Genomic DNA, 15,084 nt, shown 5'->3' on the forward strand with positions numbered 1-15,084 from the left:
GGGTAGAATCTATTACTCTTCTTTTATGTAAAAATTTTGGAAGGAGAGGGTTTTTTTCTTTCTTAAACATGTACATTGTTATGCACATGTATTTTTACATACACACATACAAGTAGAAACATAGAAAGTATTATGCATGTGAATAATCACACATATCCACAGTCCTCCTTACATGCAATGGCATACTTGTACCCACATTATTCTTAATTTAGTACCTCTAACAGGTAATCCCATTATAAGGATCATGTGTTTTCTGCACCAAGCAACCTGAGTGGGAGGAAGGGCTCAGAGGATGCTGTGAAAATAAGGCTGTCACTATCTTTGTGACCCAGTGATCATCCTATAGCACTCAGACCTCTGGTTTCCAAAGGACGTCAAGTTACAGCACAGTCTGGCACACAATACCTTCCCAGATACAACATACAACCTATGAGAGCCACGATGCTTTGCCATTAAGGGCTCTTGCTTACCCTTCTTATTTATATACTCAGCTCTGCAGTCAAAGTATAAGGCATCGATTTTATTTTTTTAATATTTATGATTTTTTTTATTTTACATATTTTACATTGCTTTCTTTATGTGCAAAGTTTCCCAGCTAAGAATAATTTTAAAAAAATCATTCAAAATACACTCAGCAAGTGGATTATATTGCTACCCACATACCTTTCATTTTTTTCTTCAATAGTATTTTATTTTTACAAATACATGTAAAGAAAGCTTCCAACATCCATTTTTATAAGATTTTGTGTTCCAATTTTTTTCTTAGGGCATCAATTTTAGCGCCCGTAACTAACTCTGCCTGATTTTATCTATCACCTCTTGACAACTCCAGGAAAGGAGAGGAATAAGGTAAGGGCCATTGACAGCAAATTCTGTTTTCAAATGAAATGAATTCTTTTGTGTAGGAAGATGTATATACTTACAGATCCCAAGACTCAGACTTAGAAGGGACCTTAGAATTATATAATCCAAACTCTCTATTTACAGGTGGGGAAACTGAAGCTCAGAAAGAAGTGACTTGCTTAAGTCACATAGAAGGGATAGTTTAGAGTCAAAATTCAAACCAACATAGTCAGTACTCCCATCTGTTATTCTACCCCAACTTCTGTGTTAAGATGGAAGAAGCTCTAAAATTGGGGTCAGGAATTCCTACCTTTGCCATTGGCTAGCTAGTTGGGTGACCATTGGGTGATTTCTTCTTCCCCTCTCTGGGCTTCAGTTTTGCCTTTTATGAAATGAAAATCTCTGAGAAAGGACTGAAATAAGAATGCAATATATACAAACTTAGAGCTTCCTAGATCTAAGCTCAACTAGAATAACCTGGAAATCTTGTAAAAGGAAATGGACATATGGATAATATCCGGGGCCATGCATTCATTGATACACTCACATCATCAAAGAAGTTGCGAAGATTAAAGGCGATCTCCTGGCACTGGTGGCCAGCCCCTTGTTGACCCAAGCAGTACAATACATCAGCCACTGTGCTCATTACCCTGATGACTACCTGCTCATTTTCGCTGTAGAAACCCTCCAGGAAGGCAGGCAGTTGGGCCCGGAGAAGATTACCCTGGGGGAAGAAGAAAATAGTTTTTAGGCAAAGGATTCAAATTTGAGACTTGGCCCCAATTCTGCAAAATTATGAAGGATCACCAGAACCAATTTAAAATGTAATTGGGAAATGATTAACAAAATAAATTAAAAAATACAACATAGATCATGCTAATTTGTGATTTTTTAAGTTAACAAAGGATGTCTTCTTATTTGAATTTGACACCTCTGGTAGTCCTCCAGCACTTTAGTCCCTTTTCCTATACAAAATTATATATCTTCCAGGTTGTAAGGGATCATAGAGGGCAGGCTAACCAATAAGTAAATAGGACATTCCCTTCTCCCCTGACAAATAGTCACTGACTTTTCCCAAGAGACTCCTTAGGAACATGGAACTCATTACTTTATGAAGTTACCTGTGCCACTTTTAGAAATTTTGATCAGACTAATCTCAGCTCTCATTTTGTCACTCCCTAGTGGAAGCTAGTGGGAAGGGGCTCTAAATATGAAATGTTCTTCCATATTTGCTCAAGACACGTAGGTTAGAATCCTGGTTCTGTTATTGGCTAACTAGTGAACTTGGGCCAGTGGGCTCTTTGGTGTACTTAAGTTTCTCTGGATCTTAAGTTTTCTCTTCTTTCAGCCTTGAATCCTATGATCTTATGCTCATGGTTCCCCCATGGTTCCCAGAAAATGGTTCCCCATTTATCTGCTGCAACAAGCCTAAAAGCCACTTAGCATTTAAAACCATGAGGGTATTATTCCTTCTTCCTTGTTTGCTTCTACTTCCTTTTACTCCATACCACAACTATTAATCCCATTGGACTCATTCCTCTATGGTTAGGCTTTTACTCATCCATGTGCCATGGATAAATGAGTGAGAACTGTATATGAGTCAATCAATGAATAAATCTGCCTCTTTGGATCTTTTTACCTTCTCAGAGTCAAAGATGACGTTCTTGAGACCTTGCAGGCTCATCACTCGGATGGCAGGATTGAGATCAGTCAGCCCTTGATGGAGGTGTGACAATATGGCCTGTTTAGGTAGCTCCTCCAGCATCACGGGGCTGTTGAGAAACTGAAGTGGAGGAGTGGGCAATGTCATCTCCAGACCCCCTAACTCCCGTTATGGAGACATTTTTCTGATGATGAGGTATGTACAGATGTGGTAATTGCATGCTTTGAGGAAGGATGGCATAGGGGTGATCAGTGCTGACCTTTTTAGAGGTATTATATCAGGGAATAGTCTGATTACAAAGCATGAACAATGATATAGCAAGAAAATAGTATGGATTCTACTTCTAGGACTTAAGAAGGTAGACAGGGCATAGGGTCAGAAATGAAAACCAAAGAATGTCAGAGTAGAAGGAACCTTAGAGGCAACAGTTGCTAGAGCAATGGATGGAGCCCTGGGCCTAGAATCAGGAAGACCTGAGTTAAATTGGACCTCAGACATTTACTTGCTGTGTGACCCTGGACACTTTAACCTCTATTTGCCTCAGTTTTCTCAACTGTAAAAGGGGGTTTATTATAGGTTGTTGTGAGGATAAAGTAATGAGCATAGTACCTGGTATTAAGTAGGTGCTATATAAATATTTATTCCTTTGTCTATCTAGACTAGCCCTTAGGTAGATGAAGGAATAGGGACAATGTTGTAATAGAGAATAGCATGGTCTCTACTTCTGGGCCTCAAAGGGATTGATAGGCACAGAGTAAGAAATTAAAACTATGGCATTTCAGAGGTGGAAGGAAGATGGTAGAAAGCATTTAATTCAATCTTCTTATATTATAGGAAAAAGAAGCTGAGAATCCAGTGATGAGAAAGAAACTTTTCAGAATTATTTCATTTTTTCCATTTTTGGAAGAGTAAAAAGATTGACTTTTCTGGTTTTGAATATCTGAGATAGAGAATACAGATCAAACAGGCTTAATAGGGGAAAGTTGGGGTTGGGATGGAGAATCTGAAAGAGTGCCTTGATCCTATAGACAATGTCAAACCATTGACATTTTTCTAGGACAGGCATCTGATCTGATGATCATGTTAAAGCTTCACCTCTGGGATCCTCCAGGGCCGCTTCCTCCCTGTTCAGGGCATCCTTTCCCTCTAAAATGAGGAAAATGAGACCCAGAGAAATGAAGTGATTTGCCCAAAAACAGACAAGTAGAGTCACGATTGGAACCCAGATCCTGTGAATTCAAATCAGTTGTTTTCTTTCTACCATACCACAACCTCTTCCATCCTTCCCTCAATTTATCTTCTTATCATTGGCAAATATCTTTGCAAAGACTAGTTAGGCTTTTTTTTTTTCTTTTTCTTTTTTCTCATCTGACTTTAGGGAGCAGTTCAGAATGACTGTCCTTTCTTTGATTGGCATCTGTTTGTTTTCCTCCTTTGAAGATCCTTTCCTTCCAGGATGAAGGTTCAGATATCATTCCCCCTTACACTGTCAGTTATACATACTTGAATGTTCTCCTTTTTTTTTTTTTTAATTTCTGCCTCTTGCTTTCCCTGGCTTTCTTCTGTTTTCAACTAAAATCCCACTTTTCTTTTTCAGGGGTACCCATGTAATTTTGTTTGTTGACTCCACGTGTTTCTAAAAGAATTACATTGTCCTATGCCTTTAAGACTTATTAATGTAATAATTCATGTAATAATAAAAGATATGATATACATATCTTTTTTATTCATTCATGCATTCATTCATTTATTTGTTTGTTTGTTTACTTATTGTGGAGGCAATTGGGGTTGTGACTTGCTCGAGGGTCACACAGGAGGTGTTAAGTGTCTGAGGCCAGATTTGAACTCAGGTTTTCCTGACTTCAGGGCTGGTACTCTAACCACTACACCACTAGCTGCCCCTACATATTTTATTTTTACAATAATTTTGTTAGATTAGAGTTCTTGTTAAAAGCTTACCCATACTCCTTAATATTAATATTAAAATATCTCAAGGCATTATGTAAATGATTATGCCAAATTTTCTGTATTTGTTTAATGTTAGGGTTTTTTAATAATTAAAATGAGTTCATTAATTTTTTTCCTTAACATTATATTACATTTTGAAAAAAGAAGACTTTCTTTAATTTTCCATTTTTATCCTGTACATAGATTGTCCATAGTCACTGTCATGTTATCTCCCCTGGACACATAGCAGGTATTTAATAAATGCTTGTTGACTGATTGGCTCTTCCTATATAGACATGGTTCATAATTATATCCCTCCTGTCCATTGTTGAATCTCACCTAGAGATCCTGTCCCTTTATCTTCCTCAGAGGAACACAATAATTTATTAGGGCGTTTGAGGCATAATTACTTACTGCCTTTCTTTTGGTAGCAAAAGGTCCTGTGGGGCTTTACTCCTAGAGAGGGGCCCAGAATGGAGAGTAAAACAGGTTCTTGAAAGTAGGGGTTAAAGTAGTTCTTGGAGAAAGATTATCTTATAGACAATGAGGGATACTCAAGGAGGATATGGCTCTGTCTCTGTGCCAGAAGGGTAGCTGATTCCCCAAACTTATGGGGCTAGAACATTTGACTTAAGCTCAATGAATGTTTTAGGGTTTTTTTTTTGTCAAAAAGGGAATGATAACCATCTTTAAGTATTTCAAGAACTGTCATGTGAGAGATGGATTAATTTTGTTGTGCTTGGATTGAAAAGGCAAAACTAAAATGAGTGAAAATGAAAGAGAAGAAAGAATTAGGCTCACCATAAGGGAAAAAAATGTCTATTAAGACCAATACTTAAGTGGAATAGGCTCCCCTTCAAGTGGAGGTTAGGTGACTATTTGTTAAGCATATTATTTATATTTGGGTTAGACTAGATCTGGTCTTTGAGAAGTCCATTTTATCTCTGAGAATTTAGGATTCCTTGTACTGTCCAGGGAATTAGTGATGGGATAGGAAAATAAATATCTTTGAAGAAGATACCCAGAGTTTTCCACCCTACCCTTAGCAAGCATCCTACCTCTGTGAAAAAGAGACTGGCCACCTTCTTGTCACGCTCTGGTTTGGCCTCCATATTGGAGATGGTCTGGTAAAGGAGTCCTTTGACTTGGCTGCAGGAATTCTGCACCATGGCCCTGTAATGGGATAGGAGGGCATGAGAAATACAAGCAAAGCATGCTGTACCAACATTTGGTTTTGGGAGTGGGTATTTGTTTCTCTGTGTATAGCATGTATACAAGTAAAGAGTGCACTATAGTTAGGAAAACTTGGGTTTTGGAAACTATGATGCTAGTTTTCCCAGGCAAGTTGCTTAAAAACCTTCCTTCCTGGCCATGAAATTTATTAGTTGTGTCATTCTGAGCAGGCCACTTAAACTCTTAAACTCTACCCATGATACTTGCATAAGTCACTCAAACTTTAGCAATGACATGTACCTGGACAAGTCACTTTAACTCTATGGGTCTCAGTTTTCTCACCAGCAAAATGGGGTTAAAAGCATTTTATTTTTATATTGTATAACACTGATGTGATGAAAGTGCTTTGTTAACCTTAAGGCACTATAGAAATGCATGTTATTTTTAGTACAAAGACCAAGACGAACTCACTGGATGCAGAAGTTGAGATTATTAATACCCTTGGAAAGAATAACCCATTAGTTGAGCAGCAGTGTTCAAAGTCAGACAATGAGCAGTGGATGAGAGGAGAAGAAAGTAAGTTGATTCCAGATGACTTTTTTTCCAAGAGTCTTAACTAAGAAACAACATACTTCACAACCTTTCTATGTTTTGGTAGATGATCTCAACATATTTCTCTGGCCATAAAACAACAACAAAATATGCATTCTCTGTGGAATGCACTTATCTAGACATTTATATACACCTAGTCCATTGGAGGATCTGTACTGACATCCCTCCCAGTTTGGTAGGAGCAGCCATAGCTTGGACTATTAGCACTGTCTTTGAGAAACCAGAATTGTTGACTCTTTTGGGGTATTGGAGGAGGATGTTGGCAGAGCTATTTTTATAATCATTATTATCATTATGTGGTGAGGATGACACATGGTAGGTGTGAGTAGGCTGTAGCATTTATTGCCAAAACAGAAATATGCCGAGGAAATGGCCTAAAAGGAAAATGTCAAAAAACTATAGAACTGGAAAGGAAGGTGGGTGGGTCATGGAGGGAAAATATGGGGTAGCCGATGACTGGCCTAAATGCTTCATTGGCATCCACACAATGTCAAGGTTTTCTAAAGAAAGGCCCTCCCTAGAGTACTGGGTAGATTCCTGGGGAGGATCTGTGGGAGGACATGGACAAGGGTTGCCCAGGGTGAAGAAGTATGAATGAGTTGCAACCTATATTCTTGGATGGAATATCCACAGTCTGAGATCATAGATCCATTAGAGTGGGAGAAGCAGGATGGTATAGTAGAAAGAGCTAAACTTGAGATCAGGAGACCTGAGTTCAAATGTCACCTTGCATGCTCACTATAGGGCCATGATCTGAGTTTTCAGAGTTATACATAGGATAGAGATCACCAGACTTGTACTGCCAGTTGTTAATGTGAAACTGATATGTTAGACTTCTTTATGTGCATCTATGTGCAAAGACTGAAACCACTTAAGACTTTTAGAATCAGAGTGTAAAGGACTTTAGAGAGAGATTATTTTAAAAAGTATATTCATTTGGGGGCTTGATGTCAGGAGAGATAAGAGTCTACCTCGAGGTAGACTCTAGTGTGTTGGGAGCTTAAAAGGCAGGACCTATGTGATAATGATTATAGGAACAAAAGAAACTAAGGAGAGGAGTGGATTATGGAATGATTATGGAAGACTTCCTAAGGAAAGGAAGAATTTGAGAGGGGTCCCTGAAGGAAGTGCAGGGTTCAAATAGACTGAAAGAATAGAGAAGGCATTACAAAACAAGGTAGAATCAGGTGTTGGATTGAAGTAACTTGGTGTAATGCATAGAACACTGGACCTGGAATTGGAAAGATGTGAGTTCAAACACATTAGTTGTGTCACTCTGAACAAGTCTCACAGTCACTCTTTCCTCTTCTGTAAAATTAGGCTAATAATAGCACCTACCTTTTAAGGATTGTTGTAAAGATAAAATGAGACAATATTTGCAAACTTTAAATTACCATATGAAAGCTAGCTATCGATATTAATATAAATGTGTCAAGTCATATCAAGAATCAAGAAGAGGGATTGGTATAAGAATAGTCAAAGAAATCTTCTTGATGGATGTAAGTCTTAGAGGAGTGAAGTCCTGAAGGATAATAGAGTTTCTATAATTAATTCATGAATGGTAAGTAATCCCTCTCTGACTAGCTTCTTTAACTTTTATAAAGCCCATCTATCCAGCTATCCAATCCAGAAGGTGACTTAGTCTAGTGGAAAAATCACTAGTTTGAGTCAAAGAATCTGGGTTTGAATTCAGGTTCTTATTATCTTACTGACTTTATGGGCAAAATCACAGCACAAAAACTTTAAGTTAGAGAGAACATTTTAAAAGGCCATTTAAAATATTTATAGCAGCTCTTTTTGTGCTAAAAATTGGACATCAAGGGGATGTCCATCAATTGAAAAATGGCTGAACAAGCTGTGGTATATGAAATGTGATGGGATATTACTGTGCTATAAGAAATGAAAAACAGAATGATTTCAGAAAAACTTGGGAATGATGATGTAAAGTGAAGTGAGAAGAACTATGATAACATTGTATACATAACAGCAACATTGTACAATGAAGAATTGTTAGTGACAGATATTCTTAGCAATATAGTGATCTAAGGCAATCCCAAAGAACTCATGATGAAACATGTTATCTGCCTCCAGAGAAAGAATTGATACTGTCTGAATATATACTGAAACTTGGTATTTTTTTTGTTTCTTTGTGCAAAATGGATAATATGTAAATGTTTGACATGACTGCACATGTATAATTTATATCAGACTGTTTGCTGTCTCAGTGGAGGGAGGGAAAATGAGAAAAAGGAGAGATGGACTTAGAACTTTAAAAAATGTCAAAAAATATTTTAACATGAGATTGTAGAGATTATTTGTTCAGACCTTTCATTCTATAATGTTGAATTGAATAATTCTGTTCCCCTCTCCTTTCCCCTGCCCACTTGCATAGTTTTTTTTTCCCATTCAGTACCTGGCAATGAGGGTCACCCCTTGATGGTAGGTTTCAAATTTGGTGAACAGATTCCAGGCTTCTTGTAGCTCTAACTGTGCAAAATCCTTCCAGTGGCCACTGGTGTACAGAAGACTCTTCACAGAATTCAGAGAGGTTCTATGGCCAAGAGGAACCAGAGTCAGTTAAGGAATCCTAACATTTTGGAGCTGGAATGGATCTTAGAATCACCAAGGATTAGAATAGCAGGAACTCTGGAGATTATTTAGTACTACTCTCATTTTAAATGGTGGCCCAGAGACATTTAATTTCTTAGGTTCCTAGTTGGTCAGTCAACAAACATTAATTAGGTGTCTACTGCTTTGTGCAGGCACTGTGCCAAGTCCTGGTGATACAACAAAAGGCAAAAAAGATAGTCCAGGGACTGTCTCAAAGAGCTCACAACCTAATGAGGAAGACAACAAATTAGTTAAACCACTACAAATAAGCTGAATATATTACAAATTGGAGATAAACAACAGAGGGAAGATACTGACATTAAGGAGAATGAACTGCAAGGCTTTTTGTAGAAGGTGGGATTTTAGCTGCAACCAGAAGGTGAAGATGAGGAAGGAGAGAATTTTAAGTATGTAGGGGAGTCAGTGAAAATGCTTGGGTCTCCTTTTTAAAGGAGTAGTATGGAGGTCAGTGTCATTGGAAAGAGGAGTTTGTGAGGTTGAATAAGATGATTGGGAAGTGATTAGGGGAGACTATCAAGGGCTTTGAATATCTAACAGAAGACTTTATATTTGATTTGGGAGGTGACAGGAAACTAGTGGAGTTTGAGCAAGGGAAGGGGAAGTGACATAGTCAGACATATGTTGTAAGTAGATTATTTTGACAATTGAGTGGAAGGTGGTCTGGAGAGTGGGGAAGAAACCTGTGGCATGCAGATCAAGCAGCAGGATGTTATAATAGTCTAGACTTGAGATGCTGATCGGAATGATGGTGATGTCAGAAGACAGAAGAGATCATGTAATAGACAAAAGATTAGCTATGGGGAAGAGAGTAGGAAGTCAAGGATGACACCTAGGTTACTTGGAGCCTGGGAGTTTCGGAGGATGATGGTACCCTTAAACAGTCATACGGAAGTCCCACAAATAGCAAAAGCTCAAGCCAAGATCTAAGCTCAGGGTTTTCTCCACAGCCCCAAGAAGGATCATTTGTTGCAAATCCTTTATTTTATCAATGCAGGAATTGATGCAGAGAGTGGAATAGCCATGGTCAAGATATATTACATAATGTGTCATAGGATCATAGATTTGAAGTTTCAAGGGATCTTAGAGTAATCTCATTTAGCCTCCTCATTTTACAGGTGAGAATACTGAGGCCCATAAAAGTTACATAACTTGTCAAAAGATCACAAAAATCTGGATTTGAACCAGGTCTTCTGTTTCCTAATTAGTACTCAACCTACTGTATATATCTGCTGCTTTTCTAAGGTTCTGTATCACTTCTGGATTCTTAGAGCTTTGGACATACAGACCATATTTTTGTCTATTTGAGATAGAACCTTCTCCTCTCCAACCAATATTAGACTGATGCAAATGATGCCATTTCGCTAAGAACATCATTTTTCTTACTTATCTTCACTTCCCCTTTATGTCTAATCTCAATCCTTCCCAATATAGTATAAGATCATTCACTGGGATATTTCTTCAGAGTAAGGATAGTGGCTACTTTACTTTTTCCACAGATAATTTCTTATATGGTTTCACAGTATTTATAAACAATTGTAAAAATTACTGTTATACCACTCTACCTCCAGAGAGAGAAATATCTCTATGGATTTAGTAATCTGAGGTCACTGCATCGCAGCAGTTTTAGAGATAAGGATCTCAGAAATCATTCTCATCTAACGCCTTCCTGGATAGGAATCCTTTGGGGAAAAAAAATCCATGATGAGTGGTCATAAACATCCCTTAAAAGATCTCCCTGAAAGGAGAATTCATTACCTCCTCATGGTGCAAACAGCCCATTATATTTTTGGACAGTTCTCCTTGTATCACAAAGTTTCAGAGTCAGAAAGGCCCTTAAGGTCCATCTGGTTCAAATGCTACTTAAATAAAAATCTCCTTTATAAATGTCCTCACTTTCTTTGCCTTTTTTAAAAAAAAATTCCAATTAATTAAAAAAAAAAGATGATTTTTAATTCCTTCCACCTTGGACCCATCCACTGGAAAAAATTAAACCAACAAAAAAACCCTCTTATGACATAACATATATATATATATATGTATATATATATATATCTGTATATATATCTCCACACACATTTACATACATATATACATAGTCAAGTCAAACAAATTCCTCCCATTGTCCAAAAGTTATTTTTCTCATTCTGCCAAAGATCATGAGAAGTCTGGATTTTTTCATCACCTCTTGGTCAGGAGATAGGTAGCATGCTTCATTACTGGACCTCAGAACTGTGGCTGTCATTGCATTAATCAGAGTTAAAGGCTTTCAAAGTTTTTTGTCTTGACATTTTGGTTGCCATTACATAAATTGTTCTCTTGATTCTATTTACTTTACATCAGTTCATACGAAATACTGTTACTTGACTTCTAATAAGAATCTATATCTCCTAAGGCAATTCCCCTTTTGGGTAGCTCTAATTGCAGATAGGTATCAAAGTCGATCCCTGAGCTTGGAATCAGGAAGACTCATTTTCTCAATTTCAAAGTGTCTGATAACAGACACGTACTAGTTGTATGACCCTGGGAAAGCACTTAATCTTGTTTGCCTCAGTTTTCTTTTACAAATAAAATAAGTTGGAGAAGGGAATGGAAAACCACTCCACTATCTTTGTCAAGAAAATTCCAAATTGGGTCAGAGAGAGTTGGACATGATTGAAAATGACTTAACAATGATAATTCCTTGAGCCAGTTTTCTCTTATTATCAACTGTAATATTGTAGTTTTATAACTTCTACGCATTGTAATTAAATACTTCTTAGTTCTAAGAAGAACATATTTAATCCCTTTCCACTTAATATCCCTTCAGATACTTGAAGATCTCTTCTCTCTACTTCTCTCCCCTTCATCTTTTGTCTAGGGTCAATAATCTCCAGTTCTCTTATGGCATCTTAACCATTTGCCCTCCTAATTACCCATTTGTTGTTTTTCCCTTTCCAGTCCAAAGGCTATTATTCTTCTTGGTAAAGAAAACAGAAGCAAAAAATCAAAGCAAACCAAAAATCAAAACAAAACTCAGTCCCCAAAGATAATTGAAAAGCTCTGCTTTTTTGGTGTCTGCTTTCAACATCCCATAAGCTATGTTCTTTCCCCTTTATTCTTTCTTCTACTGTTAAAAGGCAAACAGAGAAACTTAAAAAAATCCTCACATTTCTTTGATAGTCTTAGCTCATTCTGAACATATAATATCATTATAGTATCATACAGGTAGGCAAACAAACATTTATTAAGTACTTAACAAACCTCATCTTTGCTAAGAAAATTGCGAATGAGGTCATGGAGAGTTGGACATGACTAAAATGACTCAACAACAACAAATGTACAAGACACAGAGATACAAATACAAGCAAAATAGTCCCTATCCTCAAGGAGCTTATATTCTAATAGGAGAAAACAACACATAAAAGGGAACTGGAAAGCAGGGGAGAGGATAAAATTAGTGGTAAAGTTGTTAGAGTCAGAAGCACAACTGGGAGGGGGATGAAAAATGAGAGGTTTGTTCCCAAAACAGAGATTTCCAAAGGAACTCATCAATAGGAGAAGGAACCAGCCTGGTGGAGGGATATTGCTGGGTGAGAGGGCCATAGTTTTATTTTTACTTTCTGTTTGCTGTTCTTGCTTCCATTTTCTGGACATGTATAATATGGTTAATGAGTTGCCAGTGAATTCATATTAGTTTCTTTAGCTACAGCAATCCCTTTCCTAATCCAGTATATCTTTATATCTTTAAAATTATATTTTAGAGAGTTTCTCATCTTCCCTAAGATGATTCCCTTAGGAGAGGGTTTTTGCTTGTCATTTCTTTGAATCCTTTAGGAAAATAAAACTCTTCAAATCTTGACATTATGCCTGGAATTCCTCTTCTTTATCACAAACAAAAAGGAATCATGACATCCCCTTGCTACCCAAAGTTCTTATTTCCACTCATCAACCAATTATTCCTTATTGATGAGAATTAAGTGCAGAATAAAAGCCCCTTTCTTCCACTTCCTTCATCACATTTTAAAAGAAGAAATTAAAATTAGGACAAGTTAAAGAATGATCAGCTGCTCTGCCTTTGACAGATAAGGAAATCTAGAAGATTTTTGGATAATTAAATTTTCCATCACCATTACATCATCCTTCTGTTCCAAGACCATGATGTTTCCTGAATACCTCATTTATTTCTTCTTTCTGTCTTGGTGTCCTACAGTATACTCCAATGATGACATCACTTCTGTTTCTTCCACTAATGTTCTTTACCAAAAGGCTCTCCATCTTGTTTTTCCTAGATAAAATATAGCCGTTTATAGCCATATTCTAGTGATGTCTCATTCCCTCAAATCTCAGTAATATCCAGGATGTCAACTTTGCCTTCAGGATGTCTAGTAAACTTTCTTTGTTACTTCATGCATTTGATATAAACTTTTGATGTCCAGAATTTTATTCCTGGTTCTTTTGTTGGATTTTTCCTTGTGTAATTTTGGTCATCTCTACTGCTATTCTTCCAACATTATAGCTACTCTCAATGATATATGTGAGGAGGAGCAGTATATATATATATATATATATATATATATATACCCACATATACATATGCGTAAGTGTGTGTATTTATATACACATACACATATAAGCATTTGAACAATTGTGCTCTCTGCAGTAGAATTGGAATTCTTAGCAGTTTAGTTTGAGAAAGGACCTCAGTGTCTGGTATCTTATCCTGACAGCTGATCTTAATCTTCTTAAGACAATTCAAATGTACACTTGCCAAAAAGATTATTTTATGGAGAACTCACACAAAAGCTCGTAAGGTATTCAGAAAAAGTGATACAAGATGCTCTCAAGGTCAGTTAATAACTTTAGCATTGCTTATATGACATGGGAGACACTGGCACAGGACCACCCAGCATAGTGTGTGCTCATTCCTCATTAGAGATGGGCTGATTCTATGAGCAAAACAGAATTGAATTAGCCCAAAGGAAATATGAGATGTACAAAATTAGAGAAACCATTCCAAATGTTCATATAGATTATTTGTGTCTGACCTGTGTTAGAGCATTCTGAGCTCATATTCTGATCACCTATAGCTGGACATGCTATACTTCAACTCTAACATAGTGATCTGTCATTTTGGTCCTCTTTGAGAACAAAGGACAATCAAATGTGTGTTTGTATCTATGTATACACACATATGCACATATATATGTATCTATACATACATTATATACATATATATTATGTATGTGTGTATATAGACAGAGATACTTTTACATACATAGAGGGAGAAAGGGACAGAGGGATACAGAGACATAGAGACACAGAGAGATATTAACTATATTTATGTGTATGTATATATATATATATATATATATATATATATATGTAGTGAATAAATTCCCACTGATTAGTCTATTCTTTAGAGTGACTAGCAGAACTTTGGGGCTTGGGACAAAGGGAAGCTAACAGGGAACATGAAATCTATAGTTGGATAGTACTAGATAATCTCTCCCTGTTCTTCTCTCATCATGCTTTCTCCTTATTCCTCACCAATAACAAAAATCTAATTCTAGAAGGTAATAAAATCTGAGATCTGGAAGGGACCTTAGAACATGCCAGATTTTAGGTGAAAGAAGTCTTAATCTATAGATCATGGAGTGTCAGAGCTCTAGGGAAATATAGCACATAAAATACTAGACCCAGGAGGGACTTTAGATCTTGGTAAATAGAATGTTAGAATAAACATCACATAACCCATTTTAAAAAAGAAGAGAATTGTCAGAGGAAGAGATTTTCCAAGGTTACCTTGCAAGTCAACAGGAGAACTAGACAGGAATCAGAACTCTCAAAGGTCCTGGCTTTTTATAGAATACATGCTGTGGTCCTTACCTTTGGGGGCTGGTTATTGTTTCTGCATCCTCTACCAGCTCACTTTTCTTGGGTAATTCAGCCATGCTGAGCTCAAAGAGGTAGTGAAGCTGAGTAAGGAGACCCAGAAGGAGCTGCGGATACCAGTTCTGTACAGCTTCTTTGTATTCACGGGAATACTGAATTTCATAGAGTGTATTCATGGCCTGCCAGGAGGAAAACAAGGGAGAATGAATTTCAGGATGAAGATTTCTCAGGAAGAGAGGGCAGAGTTCTCCTTTAGCTCTTCCAGGTTTATTTTTTCCTAGTCCTAGTCCTGTTCCCACTGGGCCCAGGATTAACCTGGAGTTGATCTAATTGTTTTTCTAATT

At 37.1% G+C, this 15,084-nt stretch overlaps 1 protein-coding gene across 5 annotated transcripts in view; it reads right to left on the reverse strand.

Moving 5' to 3' along the window:
- Positions 1–15,084, reverse strand: part of LOC100913575 (maestro heat-like repeat family member 5) — a 133,363-nt gene that overhangs the window by 20,547 nt on the left and 97,732 nt on the right. For 4 of the 5 annotated variants that reach the window (XM_031947282.1, XM_031947284.1, XM_031947281.1 and 1 more), the window contains 5 exons: positions 14,735–14,919; positions 8,652–8,789; positions 5,512–5,626; positions 2,483–2,626; positions 1,391–1,567 (listed from right to left, as the gene is read on the reverse strand). In XM_031947282.1, the coding sequence (XP_031803142.1) occupies positions 1,391–1,567; positions 2,483–2,626; positions 5,512–5,626; positions 8,652–8,789; positions 14,735–14,919 (759 nt within the window). The remainder of the gene's footprint in view (positions 1–1,390; positions 1,568–2,482; positions 2,627–5,511; positions 5,627–8,651; positions 8,790–14,734; positions 14,920–15,084) is intronic. The other variant, XM_031947283.1, reaches the window with a different exon arrangement.

Source organism: Sarcophilus harrisii, chromosome 1, assembly GCF_902635505.1.
Source record: "Sarcophilus harrisii chromosome 1, mSarHar1.11, whole genome shotgun sequence".
NCBI classification, from domain to species: domain Eukaryota; kingdom Metazoa; phylum Chordata; class Mammalia; order Dasyuromorphia; family Dasyuridae; genus Sarcophilus; species Sarcophilus harrisii.